At 70.0% G+C, this 13,288-nt stretch overlaps 2 protein-coding genes across 3 annotated transcripts; both read left to right on the top strand.

The window, feature by feature from the left end:
• Window positions 1-6: 6 nt before the first annotated feature.
• LOC135311207 (basic proline-rich protein-like) lies at window positions 7-6,309 on the top strand. Of its 2 annotated transcripts, XM_064440338.1 has the most exons (12): window positions 7-344; window positions 568-624; window positions 1,027-1,109; window positions 1,461-1,613; window positions 2,568-2,629; window positions 3,243-3,386; window positions 3,593-3,661; window positions 4,202-4,304; window positions 4,388-4,525; window positions 4,609-4,672; window positions 5,054-5,822; window positions 5,923-6,309. In XM_064440338.1, the coding sequence occupies exons 1-12, from the start codon at window positions 166-168 to the stop codon at window positions 6,220-6,222; spliced, it is 2,121 nt and encodes a 706-aa protein (XP_064296408.1). In that variant the 5' UTR covers window positions 7-165; the 3' UTR covers window positions 6,223-6,309. The 2 variants fall into 2 exon arrangements, with proteins under 2 accessions (XP_064296408.1, XP_064296409.1); XM_064440339.1 differs by lacking the exon at window positions 4,202-4,304 and having other exon boundaries at window positions 5,923-6,086.
• Window positions 6,310-7,332: 1,023 nt separating this feature from the next.
• Window positions 7,333-11,759, top strand: UXT (ubiquitously expressed prefoldin like chaperone). The gene is made up of 6 exons (XM_064440340.1): window positions 7,333-7,491; window positions 8,967-9,048; window positions 9,643-9,707; window positions 10,733-10,840; window positions 11,366-11,429; window positions 11,547-11,759. The coding sequence occupies exons 1-6, from the start codon at window positions 7,424-7,426 to the stop codon at window positions 11,598-11,600; spliced, it is 441 nt and encodes a 146-aa protein (XP_064296410.1). The 5' UTR covers window positions 7,333-7,423; the 3' UTR covers window positions 11,601-11,759.
• Window positions 11,760-13,288: the final 1,529 nt, after the last annotated feature.

Consider the following 13,288-nt stretch of genomic DNA (forward strand, 5'->3'; position numbering starts at 1 on the left):
AGTTGCCACCCCTATAGGCCCCCCCATAGGCCCCCACCCCCTATAGCTGGCCCTTCTAGCCCCGCCCCCTCCAGCCCCCAGCCCCCTCTAGGCCCCCCCCCCAGCTCGGACCCCTATAGGCGCCCCCGCCCCCTATAGCGGCCCCCTATAGCCCCCATAGGGGGGATGGAGTACCTGCGGCGGCGCCTGTCCGATGGGAACTTCCTGGCGGGGGGGGGAGGGGACCCCCCCGGGGCGGGGCCGGGGGTGGGGGGGGGCCCCGGGGGGGGAGGGGCGGCGAGACCCCCCCGTACCCCTCCCCCAGCCCCGCTGCTCCTCGTCATCGCGCCCCCCGGCACCGACTGGTACGTATGGGGGGACCCCCCCAATCCCCCCCCAACCCCCCCCGGGACCCCCAACCCCCCCCGGGACCCCCCAAACCCCTCCGACCTCCCCCACCCCCCTTTGGGACCCCCAACCCGGGACCCCCAAATGCTCCCCTATTCCAGGTGGGGGCGGGGTCAGATTTGGGGGGGGGTGTCTCAGTTTTGGGGGCCCCCCCCGACGCCCCCCCCTTTCCTTCCCCAGGGTGAAGCTCTTCAAGGGTAAATCGGTCCACGGGGACGTGAGCTGCGGGTGGAGCAGGTGAGTTTTGGGGTCCCCCCCATGTTTTGGGGTCCCCCCCATGTTTTGGGGTCCCCCCCATATTTTGGGGTCCCCCCCGGGTGCTGGAATCTGCCTATAGGGCCTGAAGCCCCATTTGGGGGGGTACAGTGTCATTTTGGGGTGCCCAGGGAGGGTTTTGGGGGGGTCCCAGGGTGGGTTTTGGGGTCCCTGGGGGCTTTTGGGGCCCCCCCGGGTTTTGGGGTGCCCATAAATCTCCCTTCCTTGTCCCAATTTGGGGGTTCAGAGGGGTTCAGGAGGGGGTTTGCAGTGCCCAGGGAGGATTTTGGGGTCCCTGGGGGGGGTTTGGGGTCCCTGGGTGGGTTTTGGGGTCCCTGAGGGGGTTTTGGGGTCCCCCCCCGGATTTTGGGGTCCCCCCCCCAGGCCCAGTTCTCGGAGCTCTCCCTCGTGGCCTCCACCCACGGCGCCCTCACCGTCACCATCGACACCCCCCGAGGGGGGAGCAGGTGGGTTTGGGGGGGCCCCCCCTCATTTTGGGGCCCCCCCTATTGTGGGGGGGGGCTGGGGCTGATTTGGGGGTTCAAGGAAGGGTCTTGGGGGGGCCCCGTGTGGGATTTGGGGGTCCAGGGTGGGAATTTGGGGGCGCGGCCCGGGATTTGGGGGTACAGGGTGCGATTTGGGGGGGCAGGGCGGGGTTTTGGGGGGCCTAATTTTGGGGGGGCGGGGTGGGATTTGGGGGTGGGGGTCTTTATTTTGGGGGGCGGGGTGGGATTTTGGGGTGGGGGGAGAGATTGTGGGGTGCAGGGTGGGATTTGGGGGGGGCCGGGGGTGCCCCTGACCCCCCTCCCCCCCCCCAGGCGGGTGCACCCCGACTTCGTGCTGGTGCGGGAACCCCCCGGGGGGGGGGCGGGGGGCGCCCCCGGCGGCTGCTCCTGGGGTTGCACCTGGGGGGGGTCCCCAGTACCGACACCCTCCCCGCCCTCTACGCCTTCGCCCACCCCCCCTGCCTGGTGCGTGGGGGGGCGCTGGGGGCACTGGGGGGGCGCCGGGGGGGCGCTGGGAGGGACTGGGGGGTGCTGGGGGGGCACTGGGAGGGACTGGGGGGTGCTGGGGGGGCACTGGGAGGGACTGGGGGGGCGCTGGGGGGGTGCCGGGGGGGCACTGGGAGGGACTGGGGGGCGCTGGGGGGCGCTGGGGGGGGCACTGGGAGGGACTGGGGGGTGCTGGGGGGGCCCTGGGAGGGACTGGGGGCGCTGGGGGGGCACTGGGGGGGGCACTGGGAGGGACTGGGGGGGTGCTGGGGGGGCGGTGGAGGGACTGGGGGCGCTGGGGGGGCGCGGGGGGGCACTGGGGGGGCACTGGGAGGGACTGGGGGGGCTGGGGGCGCGCTGGGGGGGCACTGGGTGGGCGCTGGGAGGACTGGGGGGGCACTGGGGGGCGCTGGGGGGGCGCTGGGGGGGCGCTGGGGGGACACTGGGGGGCACTGGGGCAGACTGGGGGGGCTGGGCAGGGCTGTTGCGCCCCCCCCCATCATTCCCAGTGCTCCCAGTTTGCCCAGTTGGGTGCGGGCTGCAGCGGGAGCTGGGCCCCGAGGCCTTTCCCCTGGTCCCCCAGCGCTTCTGCACCCGCCCCGCGGCCTGGTGAGTGCTGGGGGCTGGGGGGCAGTGGGGGGGCAGTGGGGGGGCGCTGGGGGGCGCTGGGGGGGGCAGTGGGGGGTGCTGGGGGGCGCTGGGGGGGCAGTGGGGGGCGCTGGGGGAGCGCTGGGGGGCACTGGGGGGGCGCTGGGGGGGGGCGGTGGGGGCGCTGGGGGGCACTGGGGGGACACTGGGGGGGGCTGGGGGGCTCGGGGGGGCTCGGGGTGGCGCTGGGGGGGCTCGGGGGGGGGCGCTGGGGGGCACTGGGGGGCGCTGGGGGGGTGACTGGGGGTAACTGGGAGCACTGGTGTAACTGGGAGCCCCCCCCAGCTGACAGCCCCCACCTTCCCCATGACGTGACGCTCAGCCCCGCCCCCACCGGGGTGGACAAGGTGAGGCCCCGCCCCCTAAGCCCCGCCCCCTAAGCCCCGCCCCTTCCCCAAAGCCCCACCCTTCCATGATGAACCCTGGGGAGGGCGTGGCCTGCGGGGGACAGGGCGTGTATGGGCGTGCCTAGGGATTAAAGGCGGGGTTTACAGGGGCGGGGCCTGTTTGGGTGTGGTCAGAGGTGGGCGTGGTTCTATGTGGGCGTGGCTTCACGGTGTCCCCGCCCCCACTTACGAAGAGCATCCCTATGAATGCCGGGGGGCAGGGGGAGTTGTGGGAGGGTGTGGCCGGGGTGGGGGCGTGGCCCACGGGAGGGTGAGGTCTGTGGGCGTGGCCTAGCAGTGTCCCCGCCCCCCAGTGCAAATGGGGTCCTTAAGGTGGGGGTGGGACCCACAGGGAGGGAGGACTGGGGGGCGTGGCCGGTGGGGGCATGGCCGGTGGGGGGCGTGGGCCGGTGGGGGGCGTGGCTTAGAAGTGGCCCCTCCTCCAGCCTTCCACAAGGAGGGGCTGTGTCATCGGGGGGGGACAGACTGTGGGTGGGTGTGTCCGTGGGGGGCGTGGTCAGGATGGGTGGGGCCGCGGCGGGGGCGTGTCTCACGTGGCCCCGCCCCCTCCCAGGTGCGCGTGACGACGCCGGAGGCGCTGGGGGCGGTGGCCGAGGGCCATGGGCGGGGCCCGGGCGGGGGCCCTGGTCCAGGGGGTCCCGGGGGGGAGCCAACGGCTGCGGCTCCAGCGAATCGGGGACGAGTATCGAGCCTTGCGGTGAGGGGCGTGGCCTCGGGGGGCGTGGCCTGGGGCGTGGCCTCGGGGGGCGTGGCCTCGGGGCGTGGCATGGGGGATGTGGGGGCACATGGGGGATGTGGGGGGCGAGGGGGGGTGTGGGGGCGTGGTGGGGGCGTGGTGGGGGCGTGGTGGGGGCGTGGTGGGGCGTGGTGGGGCGACACCCAAAACCTCCCCCCCGCCCCCAGGTGGCCGCTGGGGGCCGGGGACCCCCCGGGGGAGGGGCCTCAGCCGGAGCCGGTAGCCCTCAGCCCACGGTGAGTGAGGGGGCGGGGCTTGACCCCCAGGGGGCGGGGCTTGTATGTGACAGGGTGGGGCTGGCCCCAAATGGGGAAGAGGATTGTGTGGCTGAGGGGGCGGGGCTGCAGGAAAGGGGTGTGGCTGTGGAGAGGGGCTATGAATGATGGGTGTGGCTTTTGGGGGCGTGGCTATGGGGAAGGGGCGTGGCTACAGGAAAGGGGCAGGGCTATGGGTGTGGTACGTGGGGCTATTTGAAAGGGGCGGGGCTGTTATTTGGGAAGGGGTGTGGTTCACTTTGAGGGGCGTGGCCCTTGTGGAGGGGCGGGGCTACAGGGCAGACCTGGGGCTCTGGGGAAAGGGCTGGGGGCTGGCCTGAGAGGGCGTGGCTGTGTGGGCGTGGCTTCGAAGGGGTTAGGGGTGTGGCTGTCAGGCATGGGCGGGGCTGTAGGGCGGGGCTACAAAGGAAAGGGCGGCGCACAACAGGGGAGGGGGTGTGCACGGAGGGGCGTGGCTGTGGGGCTGTGGGTGTGGCTAGCTCCAGGCCACGCCCCCTCCAGGCACCGCGGTTGGCTGGACGCTTGTTCCCGCCTCTTCGGGGGCGTCGACATCTGCGGGGTGGAGGCGCTGCGGGGGCCCGACGGGCGGGAGCACATCGTCAAGGTCAGTGCCCGGGCCCCGCCCCGGCCCCGCCCGGGCCCCACCCAGGCCCCGCCCTCCCCCGGACACCTGCCCCTCCCCTGCAGGTCTTGGGTTCTTGGATGCCATTGGTGGGTCCGGGAGCGGCCGAGGATCGGGGGCGAATCGTGGAGCTGGTGTTGGCGCGGATGAGGGCGGAGCTTCCCCGCCCACGCAGCCCCTCCCCTGCGCGGCCACGCCCACAGGTAACACCCCGTCACACCCCCCACCCCCAGAACCCCCCAACTTATGGGGGACTGATGCCCCCCCCCCCCTTTCTGCCCCACAGATGCCGGCGACATCAGGGTCCCCCTGGCCAGGGACCCCCCCGGCGCAGCGACCCACACCCCAGGGTGAGCGACCCCGCCCCCCAAACGGTGACCCCGCCCCCAAAACATTGGACACCCCCCCAAAAACATGGGAAATCACCCAAACACTGAGCCCCCCCCCCCCAATATGGGAACACCCCCCAAATCTCCGGGACCGCCCCCAAAAGTATGGGCCCCACCCCCCCAATATGGAGACCCCGCCCCCCAAACCAGGGGACCCCTCCCCCAACCCCTGCGACACCCCAAATCTGCCCCTCCCCCCAGTGCTGGGAGACACACCCTCCCCCCAAAAAGCCCCCCCGTGTTCCCCTTGGCCACGCCCCCAAAGCCCCGCCTCCCTCAGCCCCGCCCCATCAGCCCCACCCCTCTAAGCCCCACCCAGCTGAGGTGTTTCTCTCCCCACAGGTGCTCCACCGCCGTCTGGCCCCACCCAGCCCCGCCCCCCGCCGCAAGGACAGACCCGCCCACCTGGGGGCGGGGCCTCGCCGCGCCCTGCCTCACCTGGCCCCGCCCCACCGCGGGGGCCCACCCAGCCCCGCCCCTCCAGTCCACAGCCCCGCCCGCAGACCGCACCTGCTGCCGCACAACCCCGCCCACAAGCCCCGCCCACCTCCCCGCAGCCCCGCCCTCAAGCTCCACCCACCTCTCCGCAGCCCCGCCCACCGGCCCCGCCCACCTCCCCACAGCCCCGCCCCACAGGGGCTCCCTTGGCTGCCCAGCCCCGGCCCACTGGCCCACAGCCCCGCCCCCAGACCCCACCCACTGCCGCACAGCCCCGCCCCCAGACCCCACCCACTGCCGCACAGCCACGCCCTCAAGCCACACCCACCTCTCCCCAGCCCCGCCCGCAAGCCCCGCCCACCTCCCCACAACCCCGCCCGCAAGCCCCACCCACCTCTCCCCAGCCCCGTCCTCAAGCCCCGCCCACCTCCCCACAACCCCGCCCGCAAGCCCCGCCCACCTCCCCACAGCCCCGCCTCCCCGGGTCCCCCTCCATGCCCCATCCCCGCTCTCAATCCCCACAGCCCCGCCCCCAAACTCCTCCCGGTGCTGCTCAGCCCCGCCCCCCGGGCCCGCAGGCCACGCCCACCACCCGCCAGCCCCGCCCCCAAGCCCCACCCCTCGCCCCCAAACCAACCCTGGCCCCCAAACCAGGCGGAGCCCCGCCCCCCAGGTAAGTGGGTGTGGCCCCGGGCACCTGGGTCCCTTCTACAGGGCCCTTGGGCGTGGCCGGGAGGCCTGGCCCCGCCCTGACCACGCCCCCTTGCCCGTAGCCCCGCCCCCGAGCAGGGGGGCCCCGAGAGCATCCGCTCGCTGCGGCAGAGCTTCGCCAGCCTCTTCGCCGACTGACGGGGGGGGGGACATGGGACCCCCCTCAACCCCCACCCCGGGGGGACCCAGGCGTCCGGGACCACGCCCCCCGCCCCGCCCCCGCCCCGCCCCCCGTGTGCCCCAGCCCCGCCCCCCCGGACGCCTGGGTCCCCTGGGGGGGGGGGTCAGTGTGCGCTCCTGACTGTGCATGTGAGCCCCGCCTCCTTGAAGCCCCGCCCCTATTGAAGCCTGTCTGTATTTAAGCCCCGCCTCTATTTAAGCCCCGCCCCCGCGCTTGGCCCCGCCCCCCGCTGCTCCGTGGGGGAGGGCAATAAAGCCCCAGAGCTGCTGCTGCTGCTGCGTCACTGCTGGGGGGGGGGGGGGGGGGGGAGGGGGATGGACCCTATAGAACTGGGGGGGGGGGGGCGGACAGGCCCTATAGAATGGGGGGGAGGAGTTATAGGCCCTATAGGACTGGGGGGGGTCTGTGGACCCTATAGAAACACGGGGGGGGTATAGGCCCTATAGGACTGGAGGGGGGGGACTATGGATCCTATAGATATGGGGGGGGTACAGACCCTATAGAGCCTAGGGGTGTCTATAGACCTGTGGAGGGTGTGTTATATGCCCTATAGATGGGGCGGGTAGTATGGACCCTATAGACACGTGGGGTAGGGAATAGACCCTATGGAGCCTTGGGTCCCTATAGAACTGGAGGGGGGACTAGGACCTGGGGGAGGGGGGTATGGACCCTATAGACATCGGGGGTGGGGGGGTAGGGACCCTATAGAGCCTGTGAGTCCCTATAGATTCTATAGAAGCGGTGGGTGGTGGACTCTGTAGAGCCTGAGGGTCCCTATAGACCTGGAGGGGGGGTTATAGGTGCTATAAACCGGGGAGGGGCGGGTCCCTATAGACATGTGGGAGGGGGGACAGATCCTATAGAGCCTGGGGGTTCTTATAGAACCGGGGGAGGGGGGGGGGATGGACCGGATGGAGGGGGGGGCCTATGGACCCTGCAGGGCCTGGGGGACCCTATAGAACCGGGGGGGGGAGGGGCTATGGGCCCTAGAGGCGGGGGGGGGAGACACGGATCCTATGGAGCCCGGGGGTCCCTATAGACCCTATAGAAACGGGGGGGGGAGGGGCTATGGGCCCTAGAGGCGGGGGGGGGAGACACGGATCCTATGGAGCCCGGGGGGTCCCTATAGACCCTATAGAATCGGGGGGGGGGGCACAGCCTACGGGCCCTATGGACGCTATAGGGGCCGGGGGGCGGGGCATCAGCCCCCTATAGACCGACCCCCACCCCCCGGCTCCCGCCGCTCCTCTCGGCGCGTCGCGCGGCGATGACGCAGCGCGCCGGGCGGTCGCGGGGAGATGACGGCGCCACCCGCCCCGCCCCCTCCCCGTCCCCGCCCCCTCGGGCGGCGTCGCGCCGCGATGACGTAAGCGGCGGCGGCGATGGCGGCGGCGGGGAAGGCGCAGCGCTACGAGGCCTTCGTCAGCGACGTGCTGCGCCGCGACCTGCGGTACGTGACGTCACCGCGCCCCGCCTGGCCCCGCCCCCCCGCCCCGGGCCCCGCCCGGCCGCGCGGGACCGCCTCCTGGCCACACCCCCCGCGCTGACCCCACCCCGCCTCCTGGCCACGCCCCCGCGCTGACCCCGCCCCGCATCCTGACCACGCCCCCTCGCTGACCCCGCCCCCGCCTCCTGGCCACACCCCCCGCAGTGACCCCGCCCAGCCTCCTGGCCACACCCCCCCGTTGACCCCACCCCCGGCCATGCCCCCCCCGCTGACCACGCCCCCGCATCCTGGCCACGCCCCCGTGCTGACCACGCCCCCGCATCCTGGCCACGCCCCCGTGCTGACCCCGCCCCCGCATCATGGCCACGCCCTGTGCTGACCCCGCCCCTGCATCCTGGCCATGCCCTGCGCTGACCCCGCCCCTGCATCCTGGCCACGCCCTGCGCTGACCCTGCCCCCATATCCTGGCCACGCCCCCCCACTGACCCCGCCCCCGCATCCTGGCCACGCCCCCGCGCTGACCCCGCCCCCGCATCCTGGCCACGCCCTGCACTGACCCTGCACTTGCATCCTGGCCACGCCCTGTGCTGACCCCGCCCCCGCATCATGGCCACGCCCTGTGCTGACCCCGCCACCGCATCCTGGCCACACCCTGCGCTGACCCCGCCCCCCATCCTGGCCACGCCCTGCGCTGACCCCGCCCCCGCATCCTGGCCACGCCCTGTGCTGACCCCACCCTGCATCCTGGCCACACCCTGTGCTGACCCCGCCCGTGCATCCTGGCCACGCCCTGTGCTGACCGCGCCCCCGCATCCTGGCCACGCCCTGTGCTGACCCCACCCTGCATCCTGGCCACGCCCTGTGCTGACCCCACCCTGCATCCTGGCCACGCCCTGTGCTGACCCCACCCTGCATCCTGGCCATGCCCTGCGCTGACCGCGCCCCCGCATCCTGGCCACGCCCTGTGCTGACCCCGCCCCCGCATCCTGGCCACGCCCTGCGCTGACCGCGCCCCCGCATCCTGGCCACGCCCTGCGCTGACCCCACCCCTGCCTTCTGGCCACTCCCCCCAGCCCGCTCTGACCTCGCCCCATCTTCTGGCCACGCCTCCTCGGCAGACCACGCCCACACATCCCACCCTCTGACCTCGCCCATACAATCTGGCCACGCCTCTGCCGCAGCCCCACCTCCCCATAATGGCCACGCCCCACCACGCGGGAACCCCACCTTTGTTGCCACGCCCCTTTCCCTGACCACGCCCCCACCCTCTAGCCCCACCCCCCAGAGGACACGCCCCTTCCCCTCAACCCCTTGCCCCACTCCCCTGTCCTATCCCCATCCCACATTCTGGCCCCACCCTCCAAACCCTGAGGCCACGCCCCCCCGAGCCCCACCCCTCGAAGCCCCACCCCCGAGGCCACGCCCCCCGAGGCCACGCCCCCCGAGGCCACGCCCCCGGCCAACAGCGCCCCCCGCAGGCGGGTGCAGGAGCAGCGGGACGGCGTCTACGAGCAGCAGGCCCAGGTGCTGCAGCTGCGCACCGCCCTCACCCGCCTCCAGGTGGGCGGGGCCTCCGGGGGCGGGGCCTGGGGGCGGGGCCACCGTGGGCGTGGTCCAAGAGGGGGCGGGGGCTAAGGGGGCGGGGCCTGGGGGATACGAGGGGGAGGAGGGGAGGGGTTATTTGGGGGGACATGGGAAGCAGGGGAGGGGCTGGGGGCGGGGCTTGGGGGTTATTGGGGGGTCGATGGGGGGTTTGGGGGTCCCGGGGGGGGGATTTGGGGGTACGTGGGGGTCCCCATGGGCATATTTGGGGTGATAGGGGGGATTTTGGGGGTGAAAGGGGGCATTTGGGGTCTCTGGGACGGATTTGGGGGGGGTGAGAGGGGTTTTGGGGGTCCCTGGGAGGGGTTTGGGGGTCCCTTGAGGGATTTGGGGGTTCCTGAGCGGGATTGGGGGGGCAAGAGGGCAATTTGGGGGTACATGGAGGGATTTGGGGGGTTAGAGGGTTTTTGGGGGTCCCTGGGGGGAGTTGGGGGTCCCTGGGGGGAGTTGGGGGTGCTGAGAGGGATTGGGGGGCCCTGGGGGGGGTTGGGGGTCCCTGGGGGGGCGTTTGGGGGTCCATGGGGGATTTTGGGGTGCTGAGGGCCCCCCCAGGAGGCGGCCGCCCCCCTCCGCACCCAGGTCGACCTCGGCTGTAATTTCTTCGTCACGGCGGAAGTGTGAGTTTTGGGGGGGGAGGGGTACCCCAAAACCCTCCTGGGACGCCCCCACCCCCCCAAGCACCCCAAAACACCCCCAGAACCCCAAATTCCCCCCCTGGGAACCCCCAGAATCCCTCGGGACCCCCCAACTCCTGGCCCTGACCTCCCCCAGGTGACCCCATAACCCCCTCCCCAGGGTCACCGTGGGATCCTGGGGGACCCCAATATCCCCCTGGGACCCCCCCAAACCCCTCCAGGGTTCCCCTGGCACCCCAATATCCCCCTGGGACCCCCCCAAACCCCTCCAGGGTTCCCCTGGCACCCCAAAACCCTCCTGGGACGCCCCCCACCCCCTCAAGCACCCCAAAACACCCCCAGAACCCCAAATTCCCCCCCTGGGAACCCCCAGAATCCCTCGGGACCCCCCAACTCCTGGCCCTGACCTCCCCCAGGTGACCCCATAACCCCCTCCCCAGGGTCACCGTGGGATCCTGGGGGACCCCAATATCCCCCTGGGACCCCCCCAAACCCCTCCAGGGTTCCCCTGGCACCCCAATATCCCCCTGGGACCCCGAAAGTGACCCCCACCCCCCCCCCAGGCCCCCCAACACTCCAATATCCCCCTGGGATCCCCCAAACCCCCCCAGGGCCCCCCCGACACCCCAATATCCCCCCTGGGACCCCCAAAATGGACCCCAAAGTCCCCCCAGGGCCCCCCAATATCCCCTCTGGGACCCCAAAGCCCACCTTTTCACCCCCTTCTGTGACCTCAAACCCCTCTGGGACCCCCCAAATGAACCCCCAAACCCCCCCGGGCACCCCAATACCCCCCCAGGGTCCCCCAGGGCCCCCCGTTACCCCTCTGGGACCCCCAAAGTGACCCCATTTCCCCCCCACTGGCCCCCCTGGGACCCCAAAGCCCACCTTTTCACCCCCTTCCGTGACCCCAAACCCCCCTGGGACCCCCCAAATGAAGCCCAAAACCCCTCCAGGCCCCCCCCGACCCCCCCCGGGCCCCCCCCAACCCCCCCGTGTCCCCCCAGCCCGTCCCCCCAGCGCGTCTTCGTGGCTCTGGGCTACGGGTTCTTCGCGGAGCTGACGCTGCCCGAGGCCCTGCGACACCTCGACCGCCGCAGCCGCCTCCTCGACCGGTAAAGACACGCCCCCTCCCCGGCCTGGCCACGCCCCCGGCCTGACCACGCCCCCCCGCCATGGCCACGCCCTCCTCCAAAAGGCCCCGCCCTCTGTGACCTCTCCAAACACACCCTGCGGCCCCCCCCCCCCCCCAGGCTCTACAGGGAGCTCCTGGGTGAGTAGGCCCCGCCCCCATGCAAGGCCCCGCCCAACCCAGGCCACACCCCAACGGTAGAGCCACGCCCATTTCCCCCCTAAGCCACACCCCCCTTGACCAGGCCCCCGTCCCCCACTCCAGCCCATGAGTCTCAGTGAGCAGATCTAGGTGGGGCAAGCCCCACCCCCGACAAGACCACGCCCCAGCCCCTCCCACTTCAACCAGGCCACGCCCCCGTACCATAGAAGGAGGCTGCGTCTTTTTGCCACACCCAAATAAGGGTGACCACACCCCCCATTTCTGGGGCCACACCCACACGGGAGACCCTGCCCCGCCCCCATGGGGAGGCCCCGCCCCTCCTGAGGCCCCGCCCCTTTGCCCGCAGGCTCAGCGAATCCCTGACGCGGGACGGGGCCAAGATCCGGGCCCACATCAGGCTGGTGCTGGAGGTAAGCGGGGCCACGCCCCCCGCGCCCCATGGCCACGCCCACCCCGGCGCCTGGGCCACGCCCCTGGGGTGGGGGAGGGGCTGCCCCGTAACCCTGTGCCCCTCCCCCCCCCCCCAGGGCCTGCGGGAGCTCCAGGGTCTCCAGGACCCTCCAACGACCCCTGACCCCTGACCCCGCCCACCCCCGCCGCCGCCACTGGGCACCGCCTCAACCCCGCCCACCCGGAGCGACGCGGGCGTGACCCGGGCGCGGCACCGCGGGGGTAAAGCTGGGGTAAAGCTGGTGTAACGTGGGTGTAAACCTGGAGTAAAAGATGTAAATCCCGTGTAATGTGTGCAAATGTGGAGTAACGGGGTGTAAACCTGGAGTAAAGGGGTGTAAACCCGGAGTAAAGGGTGCAAACCTGGAGTAAAGGGGTGTAAACCCAGAGTAAAGGGGTGTAAACCTGGAGTAACGGGGTGCAAACCTGGAGTAAAGGGTGCAAACCTGGAGTAAAGGGGTGTAAACCTGGAGTAATGGGGTGTAAACCCGGAGTAAAGGGTGCAAACCTGGAGTAAAGGGGTGTAAACCTGGAGTAACGGGGTGCAAACCTGGAGTAAAGGGGTGTAAACCTGGAGTAAAGGGTGCAAACCCAGAGTAATGGGGTGTAAACCTGGAGTAAAGGGTGCAAACCCGGAGTAACCTGGAGTAAAGGGGTGTAAACCTGGAGTAATGGGGTGTAAACCCGGAGTAAAGGGTGCAAACCTGGAGTAAAGGGGTGTAAACCCGGAGTAACGGGGTGTAAACCCGGAGTAAAGGGGTGCAAACCTGGAGTAACGGGGTGTAAACCTGGAGTAAAGGGTGCAAATCCAGAGTAATGGGGTGTAAACCTGGAGTAAAGGGTGCAAACCCAGAGTAATGGGGTGTAAACCTGGAGTAAAGGGTGCAAACCCGGAGTAACGGGGTGTAAACCCGGAGTAAAGGGGTGAAACCTGGATAAAGGGGTGTAAACCCGGAGTAATGGGGTGTAAACCCAGAGTAAAGGGGTGTAAACCTGGAGTAACGGGGTGTAAACGCGGAGTAAAGGGGTGAAACCTGGATAAAGGGGTGTAAACGCGGAGTAAAGGGGTGTAAACCTGGATAAAGGGGTGCAAACCCGGAGAAAAGGGGTGTAAACCCGGAGTAAAGGGGTGCAAACCTGGATAAAGGGGTGCAAACCTGGAGTAAAGGGGTGTAAACCCGGAGTAACGGGTGCAAACCTGGATAAAGGGGTGTAAACCCGGAGTAACGGGTGCAAACCTGGATAAAGGGGTGTAAACCCGGAGTAACGGGTGCAAACCTGGAGTAAAGGGGTGCAAACCTGGAGTAACGGGTGCAAACCTGGATAAAGGGGTGTAAACCCGGAGTAACGGGTGTAAACCCGGAGTAACGGGGTGTAAACCTGGATAAAGGGGTGTAAACCCGGAGTAACGGGTGCAAACCCGGAGTAACGGGGTGTAAACCCGGAGTAAAGGGGTGCAAACCTGGAGTAACGGGGTGTAAACCTGGAGTAAAGGGTGCAAACCCAGAGTAATGGGGTGTAAACCTGGAGTAAAGGGTGCAAACCCGGAGTAACGGGGTGTAAACCCGGAGTAAAGGGGTGAAACCTGGATAAAGGGGTGTAAACCCGGAGTAATGGGGTGATAACCCAGAGTAAAGGGGTGTAAACCTGGAGTAACGGGGTGTAAACGCGGAGTAAAGGGGTGAAACCTGGATAAAGGGGTGTAAACGCGGAGTAAAGGGGTGTAAACCTGGATAAAGGGGTGCAAACCCGGAGAAAAGGGGTGTAAACCCGGAGTAACGGGTGCAAACCTGGATAAAGGGGTGCAAACCTGGAGTAA

The sequence above is a fragment of the Phalacrocorax carbo genome, unplaced genomic scaffold (genome assembly GCF_963921805.1).
Source record: "Phalacrocorax carbo unplaced genomic scaffold, bPhaCar2.1 SCAFFOLD_445, whole genome shotgun sequence".
Lineage (NCBI taxonomy): Eukaryota > Metazoa > Chordata > Aves > Suliformes > Phalacrocoracidae > Phalacrocorax > Phalacrocorax carbo.